General features: G+C 45.0%; 1 protein-coding gene across 1 annotated transcript in view; it reads right to left on the bottom strand.

Moving 5' to 3' along the window:
• Positions 1 to 3,701: 3,701 nt before the first annotated feature.
• The window catches only part of LOC121582011 (cortexin-3), a 31,620-nt gene continuing 14,836 nt past the window's right edge, over positions 3,702 to 20,485 (bottom strand). Inside the window, exon 2 of the mRNA XM_041897497.2 lies at positions 3,702 to 4,475. Coding sequence (XP_041753431.1) covers positions 4,066 to 4,475 — 410 coding nt within the window. The 3' untranslated portion in view covers positions 3,702 to 4,065. The remainder of the gene's footprint in view (positions 4,476 to 20,485) is intronic.

The following is a 20,485-nucleotide window of genomic DNA, read 5'->3' as shown; positions in this document are numbered from 1 at the left end:
AACAGACTATGGGAGGCACACAGTACTACATAGAGCCATCCCTACATGGAACTCTATTCCACATCAAGTAACTGATGCAAGTCGTAAAATTAGATTTAAAAAACAGATTAAAAAACACCTTATGTAACAGCGGGGACTGTGATGCAACACAAACATAGGCGCAGACACATGCATACACACACACGATAACATACACATAATACACACACACACTACACACACACGTACACATGGATTTTTGTACTGTAGATATGTGGTAGTGGTGGAGTAGGGGCCTGAGGGCACACAGTGTGTTGTGAAATCTGTGAATGTATTCTAATGTTTTTAAAATTGTATGAACTGCCTTAATTTTGCTGGACCCCAGGAAGAGTAGCTGCTGCCTTGGCCATAATAAATACAAATGACGTCAAAAGCTCTTCGAGAAAGATTCAAGCAGTCATGAAAGCTATGACAACAGTTTAAAGCACAGCCTCTCACAGCGGTATATGGTACTATACGCTGTCTAAGTCTACATTTACATCAACAGAATATCTTTCCACTTGACTTTTTGAACCATAAGCCAAACGTCAATAATGACATCTCCATAGGTAGTGATCTGGAAACAGTTTATTCATCGTCATTCTATCACATTGAATGGGAGGGGGTTGTATTTACATTTTAAAGGTTCTGTTGCTCCACAAGAATCTGACTGACCACTTCATTGCAATTGTCGCACAATCATCACTATAACCCTGCATATTTACACAGACTTTACATAGACTGATCTAGTGACTGAGTTATGAGTTATACTTCACAGCTTGAAAAGGCCACTCCTTCTAATGTCAGTATTGAGAAAGGAGTGAGTCTTATTTTAACAGTACCCTGGTCATTACAACACAGTCAGATGATACACATTTAGTGGACATAGCCTGCCTTCTGTAACATAACAGAACACACAAGTGGATTTTTTAAACACTTTACCACCAACACAAGTATACTCTGGATGTCACAAAAAAGCAAATAGCTGTTGTACAACGTATTCTTGGGTTTGTGGATTACCGGGCCAGGATTTACTTATTTGGTGACACTTTATTTGGATAGTTCCCTATGTTCAAACTCTCAGCAATCTATAACTTTGATATATCAAGTGTTAACTGCTCTGAATCCCATGCAAGATCCAAAAACTACATTTACTAAAAATACCTTCAGCAACTTAGTTGCATGCAGTTGATTATAAATGAAACTGACAGCTTCAACTTTAAAGCCCTATCCAAACCTACTGTTGTTGCCACCTACAGTATTTGTTTCCTGTTTAAAAAATCAGGTAGTGCATTCATTACATTTTACACATAATCCACACATTTTATACAGTGTTAAAGTGCTAGTCCACTCAAAAATCTAAGTTTGTCAGATATTTGAAAACGTCATTTTGTTTTACACAACCAATGGTATATGACATGCACACATCTCGATTTTAGACCACTTTTGAGGTCTGGAAACAAAGAGGAGGAGCACTACAGCAGGTACCTTTTAGGAACAGGTATCCAATTGATAGCAACAAACACAGGTGGGATCTGAACCCAGGTCTCCCATGGGAGAAACCACATCTTAACTATTCGGTCAAGAGGCAATTCCCTCTTGGGATGAGGGTGACACTGGTTTTGAAGTTGCAGGCGGGGCTACCTCATCACGAGACTGTGAGCCCGACTCACGTCTGCTACACTTGGACGGTATTGTTTTGTTTCATTCGTAAAACTCAGTAGATTGCACAAAACCATTCCCAAAAAGTTCAAGGCATTCTGTAGAATGATCATTAAAAAATGTATTAGCGGCAAATGCCTTTGCCAGGGTGAGATTTTAAAACATTTTTTTTAGAAGACAGAGTTGGCCTTCTTGTTTGGTTTTGTGCAATCTAGACTAGAGTTTTGAAGTGAACTATCACATAACAGTACTACAGAGAGAAACAGTGGCCTATAACGGTGGAGCGATAGCCTTCTAGCTAGCTAAACATGCTAACACTAACACTTTTAGAAACAACAACATGGAGGACACACTCTGGCAACACAAAATACTCCAGCCAGCTCATTCAAAATCTATTAACAGTGTGCCAAAATATATAATGTCATTTTAAGGATTTGTTGCAGCCGGAAGGATATTTACTATCACTATAACCTTTCATAGTCTTCAAATGACCTTCGCCAATTGTGAGGATTCTAGCAGGTACAAAGGCTATCATTACACACAGTAATATCTCTCAATCTCTTACTGGCTCATTCACAATGACAACACAGATGAAATAGTGCAATATTATAATTACTGGCTGAACAGGAGTATGTAAAACCTTGAGATATGGAAATAATTTTCTTAGATGTAACATAAAGGCCATTTTAAAGGTGTTTTGTATGACCAAAAACTGTTAACATAACTCTCTCTGATGAAATATCTGCCGGCTATGCCATTTTGTCTCTTGAAATAAAGACATGTGCAGTGAGCTATGATTTATGGGAGGCAATTTCTTATTATCAGGCTTCAAACGACTGTATCAAAATTACAAAATAAATTTGCTGAATAAAACTGTGGTTTTAATATAATAATGCATTGACCTGAAGTGCTTAGACAGATATATATACATATATAATATGTACAATTATGTCTCCCTTCTAGCCATCTGCTGACTGGGTCAAATGATATTAGCTATTATCTTAATCTATATTAACAATATAAAATTAATGAGCTATGACAACAAGATGAGGAATGCTTGTTTTTGGCTAATGAGCCATTGAAAATAATCTCATCCTAAATCGAATACCCTGATTGGTTAAATACGTCCTTCTATAATACATTAAAATAATTAAATTATAAGCAATGATTGAAAAATGTCCCAAAGGTTTTGGTTGACAAAACGATCATCATAATAATATGTTAGGTCTGCATTCAACATTCAGCATTAAACATTCTGAACACACATTTTTGGGACATACATATATCAACAACGACACTCCTCCAGGACAGTAGAAGATTCCAAATGTTCCTTTAGTACAAGGTTGAATAACTTAGCAGCCTACAACAGCACAGGTTGGCATAGCGTTGGCATAGTTCTTGACTCGGATGGTGAGGTATTATGAGGATTGAAATAGCATTGATATTGTTGTCAACTGGAACGGTGAGAAGGAGGACGAGAAGGAGGAGGATGAGAACTACCCTGTAGGAGTGAGGCACTGAAGGAGCCCCAGGTGGCCTCTTGTTTCAGTGTGTGTGTGACTAACTGTCTACAGTGTAAAAAAGTGGGAGAAAGTGAAGCCAGGAGGATGCAACCACACTGCAGAGTGTGTGCGTGTGTGTTTGTGTGGATGCACGGTGAAGCATGGTGGTGGCAGCATCATTCTGTGGCGATGTTTTTCAGTGGCAGGGAGACTAGTCAGGATCGAGGCAAAGATGAATGGAGCAAAGTACAGAGAGATCCTTGATGAAAACCTGCTCTAGAGTGCTCAGGACCTCAGACTGGGGTGATGGTTCACCATCCAACAGGACAATGACCCCTAAGCACACAGCCAAGACAACGCAGGAGTGGCTTCTGAACAAGTCTCTGAATGTCCTTGAGTGGCCCAGCCAGAGCAAGAAAACGCAGTTGTGGCTTCAGGACTGTAGCTCAGTTGGTTGAGCATGGCGCTTGCAACGCCAGGGTTGTGGGTTCGTTTCCCACGGGGGGCCAGTATGAAAATGTATGCACTCACTAACTGTAAGTCGCTCTGGATAAGAGCGTCTGCTAAATGACTAAAATGTCAATGTAAAACCGACCCTTCTCTTGCCCCATGCAGACCATAAAGCCAGGAGGATGCAACCACACTGCAGAGTGTGTGTGGATGTGTGTGTGTATTTCATGACATTCAATGCATGTAGGTCTGTATCCCTACACCACAGCGTGGTATCAAACTGATCATTCTCTCTAGCCCATCCAGACCGTCAGCCAAGATGGATGCAGCCATTCTGCATATTCATGTGTGTGTGTGTGTGTGTGTGTGTGTGTGTGTGTGTGTGTGTGTGTGTGTGTGTGTTACAGTACACAGTACATGGATGCCCAACCCCCTATGCCAGTGTATAGTCAAACTGGCCCTTCTCCAGCCCGTCCAGGCCGTCTGCCCAGGTGGAGGTGGGCATGCTGCGGTAGGGGTCCAGCAGGATGCGAAAGCAGCGCACAATTAGAATGAGGAGGACACCGAAGAGGAAGAGGACCAGGGCGAAGGTGGTCTTCTGCTCCAGGGTCATGGCGGCGGCAGGGGCAGTAGCGGCCGCTGATGAGGAAGAGGAAGAGGAAGAGGAGAGGCGCTGTCCTCCGGCAGAGTGCAGCAGGGAGAGAGGAGAGGTGAAGGGCTCACCCTCCGTCATCCAGGAGGAGAGGTGCTGGGTGGCTAGGCTACGGGGCTCCCACAGGGGGTGCTCTGGCATCCTCACGAAGCCAGCTCCGCCCCTCAGCCCCTCCAGACGGACCTCATTGTCTAGACAGAAAGAGAGGGTGGGGGAGAGGTGGGGAAGGGGGTGAGGGAGAGAGAGGGAGAGAGGAAGAGGTGGGGGGAAACAGGGAGACCAAGCAGGGTGGGGTGGGGAGAGGGGGATTGAGAGAGGGGAGAGAGAAGGAAGAGGGAGGAGATGGAGGAAAAGCGAGGTGGGAACAGAGAAGGGGAGATAGGGGACGAGAGACAGACCGGGGAGATGGGGACGAGAGACAGACAGGGGAGATGGGGACAAGAGACAGACAGGGGAGATAGGGGACAAGAGACAGACAGGGGAGATAGGGGACAAGAGACAGACAGGGGAGATAGGGGACGAGAGACAGACAGGGGAGATAGGGGACAAGAGACAGACAGGGGAGATAGGGGACGAGAAACAGAGAAGGGAGATAGGGGACAAGAGACAGACAGGGGAGAAAGGGGATAAGAGACAGACAGGGGAGATAGGGGACGAGAGACAGAGAGGAGAGATAGGGGATGAGAGACAGATAGGGGAGATAGGGGACGAGAGACAGAGAGGAGAGATAGGGGACGAGAGACAGACAGGGGAGATAGGGGACGAGAGACAGACAGAGGATATAGGGGACGAGAACCAGAGAAGGGAGATAGGGGACGAGAGACAGAGAGGAGAGATAGGGGACGAGAGACAGACAGGGGAGATAGGGGACGAGAGACAGAGAAGGGAGATAGGGGACGAGAGACAGACAGGGGAGATAGGGGACGAGAGACAGAGAGGAGAGATAGGGGACGAGAGACAGACAGGGGAGAAAGGGGATGAGAGACAGACAGGGGAGATAGGGGACGAGAGACAGAGAAGGGAGATAGGGGACGAGAGACAGACAGGGGAGATAGGGGACGAGAGACAGACAGGGGAGAAAGGGGATGAGAGACAGACAGGGGAGATATGGGACGAGAGACAGAGAAGGGAAATAGGGGACGAGAGACAGACAGGGGAGATGGGGAACGAGAGACAGAAAAGGGAGATAGGGGACAAGAGACAGAGAAGGGAGATAGGGGACGAGAGACAGGCAGGGGAGATAGGGGACAAGAGACAGACAGGGGAGATAGGGGACGAGACACAGACAGGGGAGATAGGGGACGAGAGACAGACAGGGGAGATAGGGAACGAGAAACAGAGAAGGGAGATAGGGGACGAGAGACAGACAGGGGAGAAAGGGGATGAGAGACAGACAGGGGAGATGGGGAACGAGAGACAGACAGGGGAGATGGGGACGAGAAACAGAGAAGGGAGATAGGGGATGAGAGACAGAGAAGGGAGATAGGGGACGAGAGACAGACAGGGGAGATGGGGAACGAGAGACAGACAGGGGAGATGGGGACGAGAGACAGACAGGGGAGATAGGGGACGAGAGACATAGAAGGGAGATAGGGGACGAGAGACAGAGAAGGGAGATAGGGGACGAGAGACAAACAGGGGAGATGGGGACGAGAAACAGACAGGGGAGATAGGGGACGAGAGACATAGACGGGAGATAGGGGACGAGAGACAGACAGGGGAGATAGGGGACAAGAGACAGACAGGGGAGATAGGGGACGAGAGACAGACAGAGGAGATAGGGGACGAGAACCAGAGAAGGGAGATAGGGGACGAGAGACAGAGAGGAGAGATAGGGGACGAGAGACAGACAGGGGAGATAGGGGACGAGAGACAGACAGAGGAGATAGGGGACGAGAACCAGAGAAGGGAGATAGGGATGAGAGACAGAGAGAGAGATAGGGGACGAGAGACAGACAGGGGAGATAGGGACGAGAGACAGAGAAGGGAGATAGGGACGAGAGACAGACAGGGAGATAGGGACAAGAGACAGAGAGATAGAGACAGACAGGAGATAGGGGATGAGAAACAGACAGGGGAGATAGGGGATGAGAAACAGACAGGGGAGATAGGGACGAGAGACAGACAGGGGAGATAGGGGATGAGAGACAGACAGGGGAGATGGGGACGAGAGACAGAGAAGAGCGATAGGGGACGAGAGACAGACATGGATGATGGGGGACGAGAGACAGACAGGGGAGATAGGGGACGAAAGAACAGACAAGGGAGACGGGGACGAGAGACAGACAGGGGAGATGGGGACGAGAAACAGAGAAGGGATATAGGGGACAAGAGACAGACAGGGGAGAAAGGGGATGAGAGACAGACAGGGGAGATAGGGGACGAGAGACAGACAGGGGAGATAGGGGACGAGAGACAGACAGGGTGATGGGGACGAGAGACAGAGAAGGGAGATAGGGGACGAGAGACAGACAGGGGAGATAGGGGACGAGAGACAGACAGGGGAGAAAGGGGATGAGAGACAGACAGGGGAGATAGGGGACGAGAGACAGAGAAGGAAGATAGGGGACGAGAGACAGACAGGGGAGATAGGGGATGAGAAACAGACAGGGGAGATAGGGGATGAGAAACAGACAGGGGAGATAGGGACGAGAGACAGACAGGGGAGATAGGGAACGAAAGACACAAAAGGGAGATAGGGAACGAGAGACAAACAGGGGAGATGGGGACAAGGGAAAGAGAAGGGAGATAGGGGACGAGAGACAGACAGGAGAGATAGGGGATGAGAAACAAACAGGGGAGATGGGGACGAGAAACAGACAGGGGAGATAGGGGATGAGAGACAGAGAGGAGAGATAGGGGATGAGAGACAGACAGGGGAGATAGGGGACGAGAGACAGCGAAGGGAGATAGGGGACGAGAGACAGACAGGGGAGATAGGGGATGAGAGACAGACAAGGGAGATGGTGACGAGAAACAGACAGGGGAGATAGGGGATGAGAGACAGAGAGGAGAGATAGGGGATGAGAGACAGACAGGGGAGATAGGGGACGAGAGACAGCGAAGGGAGATAGGGGACGAGAGACAGACAGGGGAGATAGGGGATGAGAGACAGACAAGGGAGATAGCGGACAAGAGACAAACAGGGGAGATAGGCGACGAGAGACAGACAGGGGAGATAGGGGACGAGAGACAGACAGGGGAGATAGGGGACGAGAGACAGAGAAAGGAGATAGGGGACGAGAGACAGAGAAAGGAGATAGGGTATGAGAGACAGACAGGGGAGATAGGGGACCAGAGACAGACAGGGGAGATAGGGGACGAGAGCCAGAGAAGGGAGATTGGGGACGAGAGACAGACAGAGGAGATAGGGGACGAGAACCAGAGAAGGGAGATAGGGGACGAGAGACAGACAGGGGAGATAGGGGACGAGAGACAGAGAAGGGAGATAGGGGACGAGAGACAGACAGGGGAGATAGGGGACGAGAGACAGAGAAGGGAGATAGGGGACGAGAGACAGACAGGGGAGATAGGGGACGAGAGACAGACAGGGGAGATAGGGGACGAGAGACAGATAGGGGAGATAGAGGACGAGAGACAGACAGAGGAGATAGGGGACGAGAACCAGAGAAGGGAGATAGGGGACGAGAGACAGACAGGGGAGATAGGGGACGAGAGACAGACAGGGGAGATAGGGGATGAGAGACAGTCAGGGGAGATAGGGGACGAGAGACAGAGAAAGGAGATAGGGGACGAGAGACAGAGAAAGGAGATAGGGTATGAGAGACAGACAGGGGAGATAGGGGACCAGAGACAGACAGGGGAGATAGGGGACGAGAGCCAGAGAAGGGAGATTGGGGACGAGAGACAGACAGAGGAGATAGGGGACGAGAACCAGAGAAGGGAGATAGGGGACAAGAGACAGACAGGGGAGATAGGGGACGAGAGACAGACAGGGGAGATAGGGGACGAGAGACAGATAGGGGAGATAGAGGACGAGAGACAGATAAGGGAGATAGGGGACGAAAGACAGACAGAGGAGATAGGGGACGAGAACCAGAGAAGGGAGATAGGGGACGAGAGACAGACAGGGGAGATAGGGGACGAAAGACAGCGAAGGGAGATAGGGGACGAGAGACAAACAGGGGAGATAGGGGACGAAAGACAGAGAGGGAGATAGGGGACGAGAGACAGAGAAGGGAGATAGGGGACGAGAGACAGACAGGGGAGATAGGGGACAAGAGACAGAGAAGGGAGATAGGGGACGAGAGACAGAGAAAGGAGATAGGGGACGAGAGACAGAGAAAGGAGATAGGGTATGAGAGACAGAGAAGGGAGATAGGGGACGAGAGACAGACGGGGGAGATAGGGGACGAGAGACAGAGAAGGGAGATAGGGGACGAGAGACAGACAGGGGAGATAGGGGACGAGAGACAGACAGGGGAGACGGGGCGAAGAGACAGACAGGGGAGATAGGGGATGAGAGACAGAGAAGGGAGATAGGGGACGAGAGACAGACGGGGGAGATAGGGGACGAGAGACAGACAAGGGAGATAGGAGACAAGAGACAAACAAGGGAGATAGGGGACGAGAGACAGACAGGGGAGATAGGGGATGAGAGACAGTGAAATGAGATAGGGGATGAGAGACAGACACGGGAGATAGGGGACCAGAGACAGACAGGGGAGATAGGGGACGAGAGCCAGAGAAGGGAGATTGGGGACGAGAGACAGACAGGGGAGATAGGGGACGAGAGACAGACAGGGGAGATAGCGGACGAGAGACAGAGAAGGGAGATAGTGGACGAGAAACAGACAGGAGAGATAGAGGACGAGAGACAGAGAAGGGAGATAGGGGACGAGAGACAGACGGGGGAGATAGGGGACGAGAGACAGACAGGGGATATAGGAGACGAGAGACAGACAGGGGAGATAGGGGACGAGAGACAGAGAAGGGAGATAGGGGACGAGAGACAGACAGGGGAGATAGGGGACGAGAGACAGACAGGGGAGATAGGGGACGAGAGACAGACAGGGGATATAGGGGACGAGAGACAGACAGGGGATATAGGGGACGAGAGACAGACAGGGGAGATAGGGGACGAGAGACAGAGAAGAGAAATAGTGGACGAGAGACAGACAGGGAAAAGAGGTTAGGACAAAAAGATAGACAGCAGTGCGGGAGAAAGAAAGAGAGGAAAAAAGTGAGCTCAGAGAAAGATAGACAGGCCTAGACAGAATCTGTGTAAAACCATTACAGTCAGAACGGCAACAGTATTTTGTTATTCGCCACCTGAACATGAAAATGTTGTCTCAACTCGAATAGGATGGGCCAAATTAGGATGATACAGCTTATCTGAAGAACAGATAAGCAAAAACTATTTCTTACGCAAAATTCCAACTACAGGGGGAAATAGTTTTTTGCTTGTGCAGCTGTTCCTATTACATTTATCTGAAGCAAGGAAAAAAGGGAACGCGACAAGGTGTCCCCAGTTACCCTTTTTCACTTTCATTTGAATAACTTTAAAAAATCTGTACGAGTCCATATTTTGTGCTGAATAATTTATCTTGAAGGTATTCTCGGATACATCAACCGTCAACATTCGGAGAGTACGACCCTGCCTTACACAGGAAGCGGCACAGGTCCTAATCCAGGCATTTGTCATCTCCCGTCTGGATTACTGCAACTCGCTGTTGGCTGGGCTCCCTGCCTGTGCCATTAAACCCCTACAACTCATCCAGAATGCCGCAGCCCGCCTGGTGTTCAACCTTCCCAAGTTCTCTCACGTCACCCCGCTCCTCCGCACACTCCACTGGCTTCCAGTTGAAGCTCGCATCTGTTACAAGACCATGGTGCTTGCCTATGGAGCTGTGAGGGGAACGGCACCTCCGTACCTTCAGGCTCTGATCAGTCCCTACACCCAAACGAGGGCATTGCGTTCATCCACCTCTGGCCTGCTGGCTCCCCTTCCTCTGCGGAAGCATAGTTCCCGCTCAGCCCAGTCAAAACTGTTCGCTGCTCTGGCACCCCAATGGTGGAACAAGCTCCCTCACGACGCCAGGACAGCGGAGTCACTCACCACCTTCCGGAGACATTTGAAACCCCACCTCTTTAAGGAATACCTGGGATAGGATAAAGTAATCCTTCTACCCCCCTTACCCCAACCCACCCCCCCTAAAAAAAACAAAACAAAACAAAAAAAAAAACATTGTAAAGTGGTTGTACTACTGGCTATAAGGTGAATGCACCAATTTGTAAGTCGCTCTGGATAAGAGCGTCTGCTAAATGACGTAAATGTAATGCAAATGTCAAGAATTTGTGTTTGAAATACTAGTGTCAAGCACTGCAATTTTTCAGACACCTTTTCCACAGCTTTAATAGATTTGACTGGCTCTACAAAGAAGTAAGACACAATCCACTCTGATAAAATGTATAGTGCATCAAGATGGAAATTGATCGGTAGCGATACATCAAACAGACAAGCTCAAAAAACTAAATACGTATTCAATTAACAGAAAATGACATATGGCAATTCCTGAGGGAAGAAGACCTATGAGAACTTTCAAGTGCCTTGGAACTGCCTCAAAACATCCAAGTTTCTTTCTTTAATTCATTTTTTCTTCATTTAAATGCCACCTCACAGATTTGAAAGCTGCAAGCTTTGGTGTTTATTTTAGAACTGATTGAATTAACACAAGGACATAAGCAAATGAATTTGAGGGAAGCTTAATTGTAAAGTGCATATCTACAAAACGTCCCAAGTTTTTCGACAAAGGTTATTTTGATTGAAACGTTTATTTGTCAAATGCCACCTGCCAGATATGAAGCTGCAGTGAGCTTTGTCATCTGTTATTTTCCTCAAAAATATATCCTGTCTGAAAAATCCCCAGCTCCCCGTGCAGTGCAGCAGCTTCTAACATGACCACAGTCAAGTAGGCAAGTGCAGATCTGGGTGTCAGTAAGTTGTCACAACTGATTCACAGCTTGGTTTGAGCTGCGAGGAGCACAGACTACCTCATGTAGTTAAGTACACACTATATTTTCAGCGCTGAAGGTCATTGCAAATGGATTGATGATACCAGGTAACCGCAGGTTATCGTTGGTTTTGGCATACTGATAGGATTGGCCAAAATCGCAATCGTAACAAAAAAAACACAGATTACATTTAAAGCTGTACCATTGCTTTGACTAAACGGGTAACATGCTTATTAGGGACATATAAATTACCTGAGGTAAATAACTGAGGTGAAATGCCCCAAAATTACATTTACATTTACATTTTAGTCATTTAGCAGACGCTCTTATCCAGAGCAACTTACAGTTAGTGAATACATATTATTATTATTTTTTTTATACTGGCCCGCCGTGGGAATCGAACCCACAACCCTGGCGTTGCAAACGCCATGCTCTATCAACTGAGCTACATCCCAGCCGGCCATTCCCTCCCCTACCCTGGATGACGCTGGGCCAATTATACGCCGCCCATGAGTCTCCCGGTCGCGGCCGGCTGCGACAGAGCCTGGATTCGAACCAGGATCTCTAGTGGCACAGTTAGCACTGCGATGCAGTGCCTTAGACCACTGCGCCACTTAGACCACTGCGCCACAGTAAACATCAGTCATCAAACTACACCTGGCCACTGGAGTGCATCAACTTACAAAAACAACAACTTAATCATCTAAAGTGCTAGACCAATGACAGGTCCTGGACGAGTCCCCAATACAGGTATTTTGTTGCTTGACGACACAAACTGATTTTGTCCGCTGCTCTATGTTCGCTACATACTTTAGTCTGAGACTGCCATCGTTGAAGTCGTTTGTGGTGATGTCAAAATGAGGGGTGCTGTACAAAACAAAGTCATCAGCGATTGGATCATCTCTAACAAATCAGAGTATCAAAGCCAATGACACATTTTCTAAACGCCACTTTACAGTGCCTTCAGAAAGTATTAATACCCCTTGACTTATTCCACATTTTGTTGTGTTACAGCCTGAATAAAAAATTGATTCAATAAAAAATACATCTCACTCATCTACACATAATACCCCATAATGACAAAGTGAAACATGTTTTTAGAAATGTTGGCAATTTTTTTTGGAAATGAAATACAGAAATACCTAATTTACATAAGTATTCACACCTCTGAGTCAATACATGTTAGAATCAACTTTGGCAGTTATTACAGCTGTGAGTCTTTCTGGGTAAGTCTCTAAGAGCTTTGCACACCTGGATTGTACAATATTTGCACATTATTCTTTTTAAAATTCTTCAAGCTCTGTCAAGTTGGTTGTTGATCATTGCTAGACAGCCATTTTCAAGTCTTGCCAAACTGTAACTAGGCCACTCAGGAACATTCAATGTCGTCTTGGTAAGCAACTCCAGTGTATATCGCTCTGGATAAGAGCGTCTGCTAAATGACTAAAATATAAATGTAAATGTATATTTGGCCTTGTGTCTTAGGTTATTGTCCTGCTGAAAGGTGAATTTGTCTACCAGTGTCTGTTAGAAAGCAGACTGAACCAGGTTTTCCTCTAGTATTTTGCCTGTGCTTAGCTCTATTCTGTTTATTTTTATCCTAAAAAAACTCCCTAGTCCTTGCCGATGACAAGCATACCCATAACATAAAGCAGCCACCACCATGCTTGAATATATGAAGAGTGGTACTCAGTGATGTGTTATGTTGGATTTGCCCCAAACATAACGCTTTGTATTCAGGATACGAAATTCATTTTTTTGCCAAATATTTTGCAGTTTTACTTCAGTGCCTTCTTACAAACAGGATGCATGTTTTGGAAAATGTGTATTCTGTACAGGTTTCCTTCTTTTCACTCTGTCATTTAGGTTAGTATTGTGGAGTAACTACAATGTTGTTGATCCATCCTCAGTTTCCTCCTATCACAGCCATTAAACTCTGTAACTGTTTTAAAGTCACCATTGGCCTCATGGTGAAATCCCTGAGCGGTTTCCTTCCTCTCCGGCAACTGAGTTAGGAAGGATGCCTGTATCTTTGTAGTGACTGGGTGTATTCATACACCATCCAAAGTAATTAATATCTTTACCACGATCAAAGGGAAATTCAATGCCTGCTTTTTTTTCTTACCCATCTACCAATAAGTGGCCTTTTTTGCAATACATTGGAAAACCTCTCTGGTCTTTGTGGTTGAATCTGTGTTTGAAATTCACTGCTCGACTGAGGGACCTTACAGATAATTGTATGTGTGGGGTACAGAGATTAGGTAGTCATTCAAAAATCCTGTTAAACACAATAATTGCACACAGAGTGAGTCCATGCAACGTATTATGTGACTTGTTAAGCAAATTTTTACCCCTAAACTTATTTAGGCTTGCCATAACAAAGAGGTTGAATAATTACTAACTCAAGACATTTCAGCATGTCTAAAAATATAATTCCACTTTGACATTATGGGGTATTGTGTGTAGGCGAGAGACACAAAATCTAAATTTAATTGTTTTTTTATTCAGGCTGTAACACAACAAATCGGTTTCTGGGACCAATCAGAAAGGTTAGAATGTGTTTGCGTTCTAGAAATCGCCGGGGAGGTACTCAGATCCAGACTCATTGTGGAAAATAAACTAATGTCTGTCGGCATGATGTAGCATTTGGCCGAAGCATGTAGTTCGGGTAGCTAAAGTGTGCCAACATCTCTAAAAGCCTCTACATTTTAAACATGACTAATTTCACATTCTTCATCATGCAGTCTCTAAAATGGCAGCCCATAGGCAGTGAATGGGGGACTTTAAGTGAGCACGTTCTTTAATTCAGGATTATAAAACACAGCGGGAGTTCTTCGCGCTAGGAGCTAATCAAAGACAGGTATGTGGCAGCAGCCTTCTCAGAGCAGATCAATGCCTGGTACATATTTAGTCCTAAAACTGAGGGGCTCAGGCTTGTTCACACTCAGGACAGATTAGAAAAGAGAGAGACTGGAGAGAGAGAGATACTGGAGTGAGAGAGAGAGAGACTGGAGAGAGAGCGAGAGACTGGAGAGAGAGGGAGACTGGAGAGAGAGGGAGAGAGACTGGAGAGAGAGGGAGACTGGAGAGAGAGGGAGACTGGAGAGAGACTGGAGAGACTGGAGAGAGAGACTGGAGAGAGAGACTGGAGAGAGAGGGAGAGAGACTGGAGAGAGAGAGAGAGAGAGAGACTGGAGAGAGAGAGAGACTGGAGAGAGAGAGAGACTGGAGAGAGAGGCGGCTGATATATAATCTCCATTCTATTGAAGCACTTTCTCTCTCTCTCTCTATTGAAGAGGACACACACTAACTCACAGTCAGACTGCTGCAAATGAAAGACAATACAATAAACAGATCCATTAAATGTGTCTTATTCTCCGTTCAAACAGTATTGCACAGGAACAAAACAGTTTAGGACTGTAACGATTAGGGATAAACAAGAGTATGTGGCAGCCGCATTAGACTTGTGCATCCGACATTTTATTTGATCTGTTGCAAAGCAATCTATTGGCTTTGGTTTAGTGCGGCATTGCTGATTGTTTGGAGAGCTATTTTTCAGTCAGAGCTGGAGATAGAGTGCTGTATATATCAATGCCTTGGTGAATGAATTAATGACTAATAAAGCATTCTTGCAGAAGGGTTTCTGTGTGCCAGGGATTCTAGAAATATTCAATCAGTGGTGATAGTCTCCAGTCTTTGAAACATCTGGTGCAGAAATTCTGAGCTATACATTAGCCTAGACACACACTGGGAAAAACAATGCTAGCATTGTTGTACAGTAGAGGTCGACCCAACTGGAACTCCACCTACACACATATACACAAACACCTACACATGCACCCACAAACACACACAAAAACTCATTGTGGTACTGATGCAATGCTGTAAATAGAGTACAATTCTTTCAGAAATAGGGAAAAGCTGTCAGAAATGACGGTAGAACACAACATTTTTACATTTTAGTCATTTAGCAGACACTCTTATCCAGAGCGACTTACAGTTAGTGAGTGCATACATTTTCATACGATGGGATGTATTTTCCTTGACAGGTAGTTCAGTTTACAGAGCTACTTCAGTGACGTCCCTCTGAGCGGCTTGGTGTCAATGTCAATCTACCGTAGCTGAGGATTTTGTCTTGGAATTGATTTCAGATCAGGAGTCGTATAGACTACAACTCACAACACCTGAGGCTTGAAATTCAAGTCTCTTTCTTGCTTTATTTCTCTCTCTACTCTCTCTCTCTTTCTCTCTCCCTTTGCAGAAAAGGGAAATTCAGAAGTCCACTGTCCAATTCACTTAATCAGCAAGAACTATTCTGACATTAGAACAAGTGAGCATAAAGCAGTACACAGCACATTACAGGAAGCACAATACCAGTCACACACCATTTAACGTATGAAAAGGCACATCATGGGAAGTACAAAGGCTTCTAGATCTCACTCTGCATTTGAAATAATATACACTATAGACCATCTCTTAATGGAAACAGTGAATTAGTTCCAAGGATTGCTACAGACATGTGGTTGCTGTTCTGAGAGCACGTATGTATATTCCTTTAGGCCAGGGGTGTCCAATTTTATCTGCAGAGTGCGGGTGTGGTTGCAGGCTTTTATTCCAGCCAAGCAGGAAGACATAATTGTCGACTGAAGATAATGATTAGTTCTACGTCAAATCGGATGTGTTGATGCTTGTCTGGAACAGAGCCTGCACTCCCACTATCCCTCTTGTGGATATAAACTCTCAAAATTGTGATGGGAATGTTGAGGAAACCATTTTATCCACTATTGAATAAAAGGGAAGATGAAAGTACTCCACATTGGAAATCAATATTCCTGAATTCTTAAAGAGTCTCTATTGAAACCAATTTACAATGAAGCTTTCTATGCCTTTCATTTGTTTTTCTAACACATTTTCCTCCTTGTTGTATGCATTGTCACTGTCAATGTCAGAGGGTGATTTGACTGGCTCTGCAGTCTGGTTGTCTGTCCTATCTGTCCTCTGCATGCTCAACCAAACACCAGCTTTCCCCTACAAAGTAAACAAGAAACCACAGCTAGACCCTGTCTGGAGACACCGTCTTTGGAACGCTACCAACGTGTTTGATTAAGTCCGCAAAATGTCCTTAGAACCTTTTTTTCCTTTCTTTTTTTAAGGTATCTGAAAGCTTTTCCCTGGGCAGATCATTATTGAAACCAACCATTGTTTGAGGGTCAGGCTATGTTGTATCGAAGTTATAATTTGATTGTTACAAGGTATCTTATAAGGCACAGCTCTTTTAGAATGGTTCCTGCAATACGAACAAAGCATTTCCAAAACTATCCTCTAATGTTAACCAGTGACCTTTAATTCAACCTTATTTTAACCTAAAGAGAAATATCACCTAACATTCTAAGAACATTCTATGTTTGCTGGGATCCTTCCTCCCAGCCCTGCTGCCTCAGTGGGAAGGGTCTCTTCTCTGTGACAGCAGTGGGCTCTTTAACGGTGACATGGTGTCATACAGCTGCCAGTGTGAGCAGACAGGGCTCAGTGTAGAGTCCAGGGCACCTGGATCAGCCGTGTGTCTGTGACTTAAATACTCCCGATGAGTCACCAACAGGTTTTTTGCAAATGTATATGAAACCCCCCCCCCTGAAATATAACATTTACATAAGTATTCAGACCCTTTACTCAGTACTTTGTTGAAGCACCTTTGGCAGCGATTACAGCCTCAAGTCTTCTTGGGTATGACGCTACAAGCTTGGCACACCTGTATATGGATTTCTCCCATTCTTCTCTCAAGATCTGTCAGGTTGGATGGGGAGTGTCGCTGCACAGCTATTTTCAGGTCTCTCCAGAGATGTGCGATCGGGCTCAAGTCCGGGCTCTGGCTGGGCCACTCAAGGACATTCAGAGACTTGTCCCGAAGCCAGTTCTGCGTTGTCTTGGCTATGTGCTTAGGGTCATTGTCCTGTTGGAAGGTGAACCATCGCCCCAGTCTGAGGTCCTGAGTGCTCTGGAGCAGGTTTTCATCAAGGATCTCTCTGTACTTTGCTCCGTTCATCTTTCCCTTGATGCTGACTAGTCTCCCAGTCCCTGCCGCTGAAAAACATCCCCACAGCATGATGTTGCCACCACCATGCTTCACCGTAGGGATGGTGCCAAGTTTCCTCCAGACATGACGCTTGGCATTCAGGCCAAAGAGTTCAATCTTGGTTTCATCAGACCTGAGAATCTTGTTCCTCATGGTCTGAGAGTCCTTTAGGTGTCTTTTGGCAAACTCCAAGCGGGCTGTCATGTGCCTTTTACTGAGGAGTGGCTTCCGTCTCGCCACTCTACCATAAAGGCCTGATTGGTGGAGTGCTGCAGAGATGGTTGTCCTTCTGGAAGGTTCTCCCATCTCCACAGAGGAACTCTGGAGCTCGGTCAGAGTGACCATCGGCTTCTTGGTCACCTCCCTGACCAAGGCCCTTCTCCCCCGATTGCTCAGTTTGTCCGAGTGGCCAGCTCTAGGAAGATTCTTGGTGGTTCCAAACTTCTTCCATTTAAGAATGATGGAGGCCCCTGTGTTCTTGGGAACCTTCAATGCTGCAGAAATGTTTTGGTAACGTTCCCCAGATCTCTGCCTCGACACAATCCTGTCTCGGAGCTCTACAGTCAATTCCTTCGACCTCATGGCTTGGTTTTTGCTCTGACATGCACTGTCAACTGTGGGACCTTTTATAGACAAGTGTGGGCCTTTCCAAATCAAATCAAATCAAATTATATTGGTCACATACACGTGTTTAGCAGATGTTATTGCGGGTTTAGCGAAATGCTTGTGTTTCTAGCTCCAACAGTGCAGTAATATCTAACAAGCACCATCTAACAAATTCACAACAATACACAAAATACACACAAACCTAAAGTAAAGGAATATAATTAAGAATATATAAATATTCGGACGAGCAATGTCAAAGCGGCATAGACTAAGATACAGTAGAACAGAATAGAATACAGTATATACATATGAGATAAGTAATGCAAAATTAATTATTAAAGTGACTAGTGTTCCATTATTAAAGTGTCCAGTGATTTCAGTCTATGTATATAGGGCAGCAGCCTCTAATGTGCTAGTGATGGCTATTTAATAGTCTGATGGCCTTGAGATAGAAGCTGTTTTTTCAATTATGTCCAATCAATTGAATTTACCACAGGTGGACTCCAATCAAGTTGTAGAAACATCTCAAGGATGATCAATGGAAACAGGATGCACCTGAGCTCAATTTCGTGTCTCAGAGCAAAGGGTCTGAATACTTACGTAAATAAGGTATTTCTGTTTTTAATTGTTAATACATTTGTAACAATTTCTAAAAATCTGTTTTCGCTTTGTCATTATGGGGTATTGTGTATAGATTGATGAGGAAAACAAATAATTTAATCAATTTTAGAATAAAGCTGTAATGTAACAAAATGTGGAAAAATGGAAGAGGTCTGAATACTTTCCAAATGCACTGTATCCTTTGCTAGTTAGTGAGTTATTAGCCCAGTTATAGATTATTTTTAGTCAGCAATGGTGGAGGGATTGCCTCCTACAAGATGTGTACATTTCTAGACATCTTTGAAAAGCAAGTCAGGTAAAGAGCTTTTTTGGGGTCTTAAATGGGCAGTGTTGTATTTTGCAACTTTAATAAGCTAAGTAGCCAATAGGCAGAGGGTAGCATAATTTGTCTGATTCTCTGTAATAATGGTATGGGAATAATAATGCATTTTATTTTGTAAAATGGTTTCTTGCATCAAACAACACAACAACATTTTGTGGATAGTGGATAGACAGGTTAATGTCAAGCCATGCATGTTTTTTTCAAAAGTCTCATGGAATGTAGGCCTACATTGAACACCACATATTGGCTGCTACTGTATGCTGAATGATAGAACAGCTATTTCCATGTTAAAATGTTATGGGATGCATTTTCTCCATTGTTTTTGATGGTAGGCCATTCTGGTAGGCCTACATTATGATCAAATAGCCACAGTAGCCTACTTGGCCACTGTTTAAAACTGTAACTTAAAGCGGGTACAGCCTCAGTGTTCACAGTAAATGTGCGCTGGAAGTTGTACAGAATTTTCACAATGTTCAAGTTTGCGCTCAGCAGACCTGAAATTTGCTCAGTGCCGAAAAAAAATAGAAGGAACATTGCTTTTGATTGATATTCCTTTCACTCATGGTGCTTATAATGAAAAACAGTGTAATATCAAAGAGTAACAATAATTTCTCTGTAAAACAAACTATTATGACACCACAACGCCTTAGGGAAACACAAAAAAGTTTATATCCCTTACATATTCCTATAGGGCCCAATTTAGATTCTGAAATTACGCCTTATCTTATGCACGCCTTTCCTACACACTTCTCAGTAGTTGGTATTCAGACTTACCTTATGAAGGTACTTAACGGGCTTTGCAGGCATGGTTCTCTTGCGCGTGCTGAATAAATGAAATTGAACCGCTGAAAACCCTCCCAATGGCCAACAGATTTTCTTGTGGAGTTTTCATTCAATAGGTTTTCCAGTACATTTATCTTAAGCCATCCATTTAAATAAGGTGTACCTTTTAGTTAGAATTTTGTCTACACACTTAAAAGAATACATTGAGAGAACGGGTTCAGAATATTAGGGATCAATTAAATATATACATATTCGTCTCTGTTTCAGCACTAATTGGTAGGGTTTGGAAAGTATTTATTAATCATAAAAAACAGGTTTGGAGAGCCTTTACGCACAAGACACACCTCCACCACACCTTAATTTATTGTATCTGCACACAAAACGAATGCTATTCTCATGCTTAAGTTCAAGGTCAGAAAACCCATAGAGAGAACAGTGCATAAAAGGGAATTACGTTCCATTAAAGCTTAACTCGGGTCAGAATCGGGCCAATAGCGAAATGCTTATTAAAATGCAACAGGGGATCTGTGAAAAGGTTACGCCTGGAGACAGACCGACCTGCTTTAGGAACATTTGCTCAAGACATCACAAGGGAACCTGGGCAGGGAAAGTACAACTTGAAAGACCTTGGAGAGGGACTTAATGCAATATACACGGTCAGAATAATGCAATAATGGTATGTGTGTTCTTGCAGTACCTTTTGCCTGTTAGAGGACATTGTCATGACTGTTGTCAGCAAACTCCTACAAGAAACATTATAAATGGTTTAAATTTTAGTCTCATATAGTGGGTAATATGTATGTTCATAAGGCTAAATAATA

Source organism: Coregonus clupeaformis, unplaced genomic scaffold, assembly GCF_020615455.1.
Source record: "Coregonus clupeaformis isolate EN_2021a unplaced genomic scaffold, ASM2061545v1 scaf0391, whole genome shotgun sequence".
NCBI classification, from domain to species: domain Eukaryota; kingdom Metazoa; phylum Chordata; class Actinopteri; order Salmoniformes; family Salmonidae; genus Coregonus; species Coregonus clupeaformis.
Note: the sequence above shows the minus strand (reverse complement) of the source record. Positions and strands in the feature narration are given on the sequence as shown.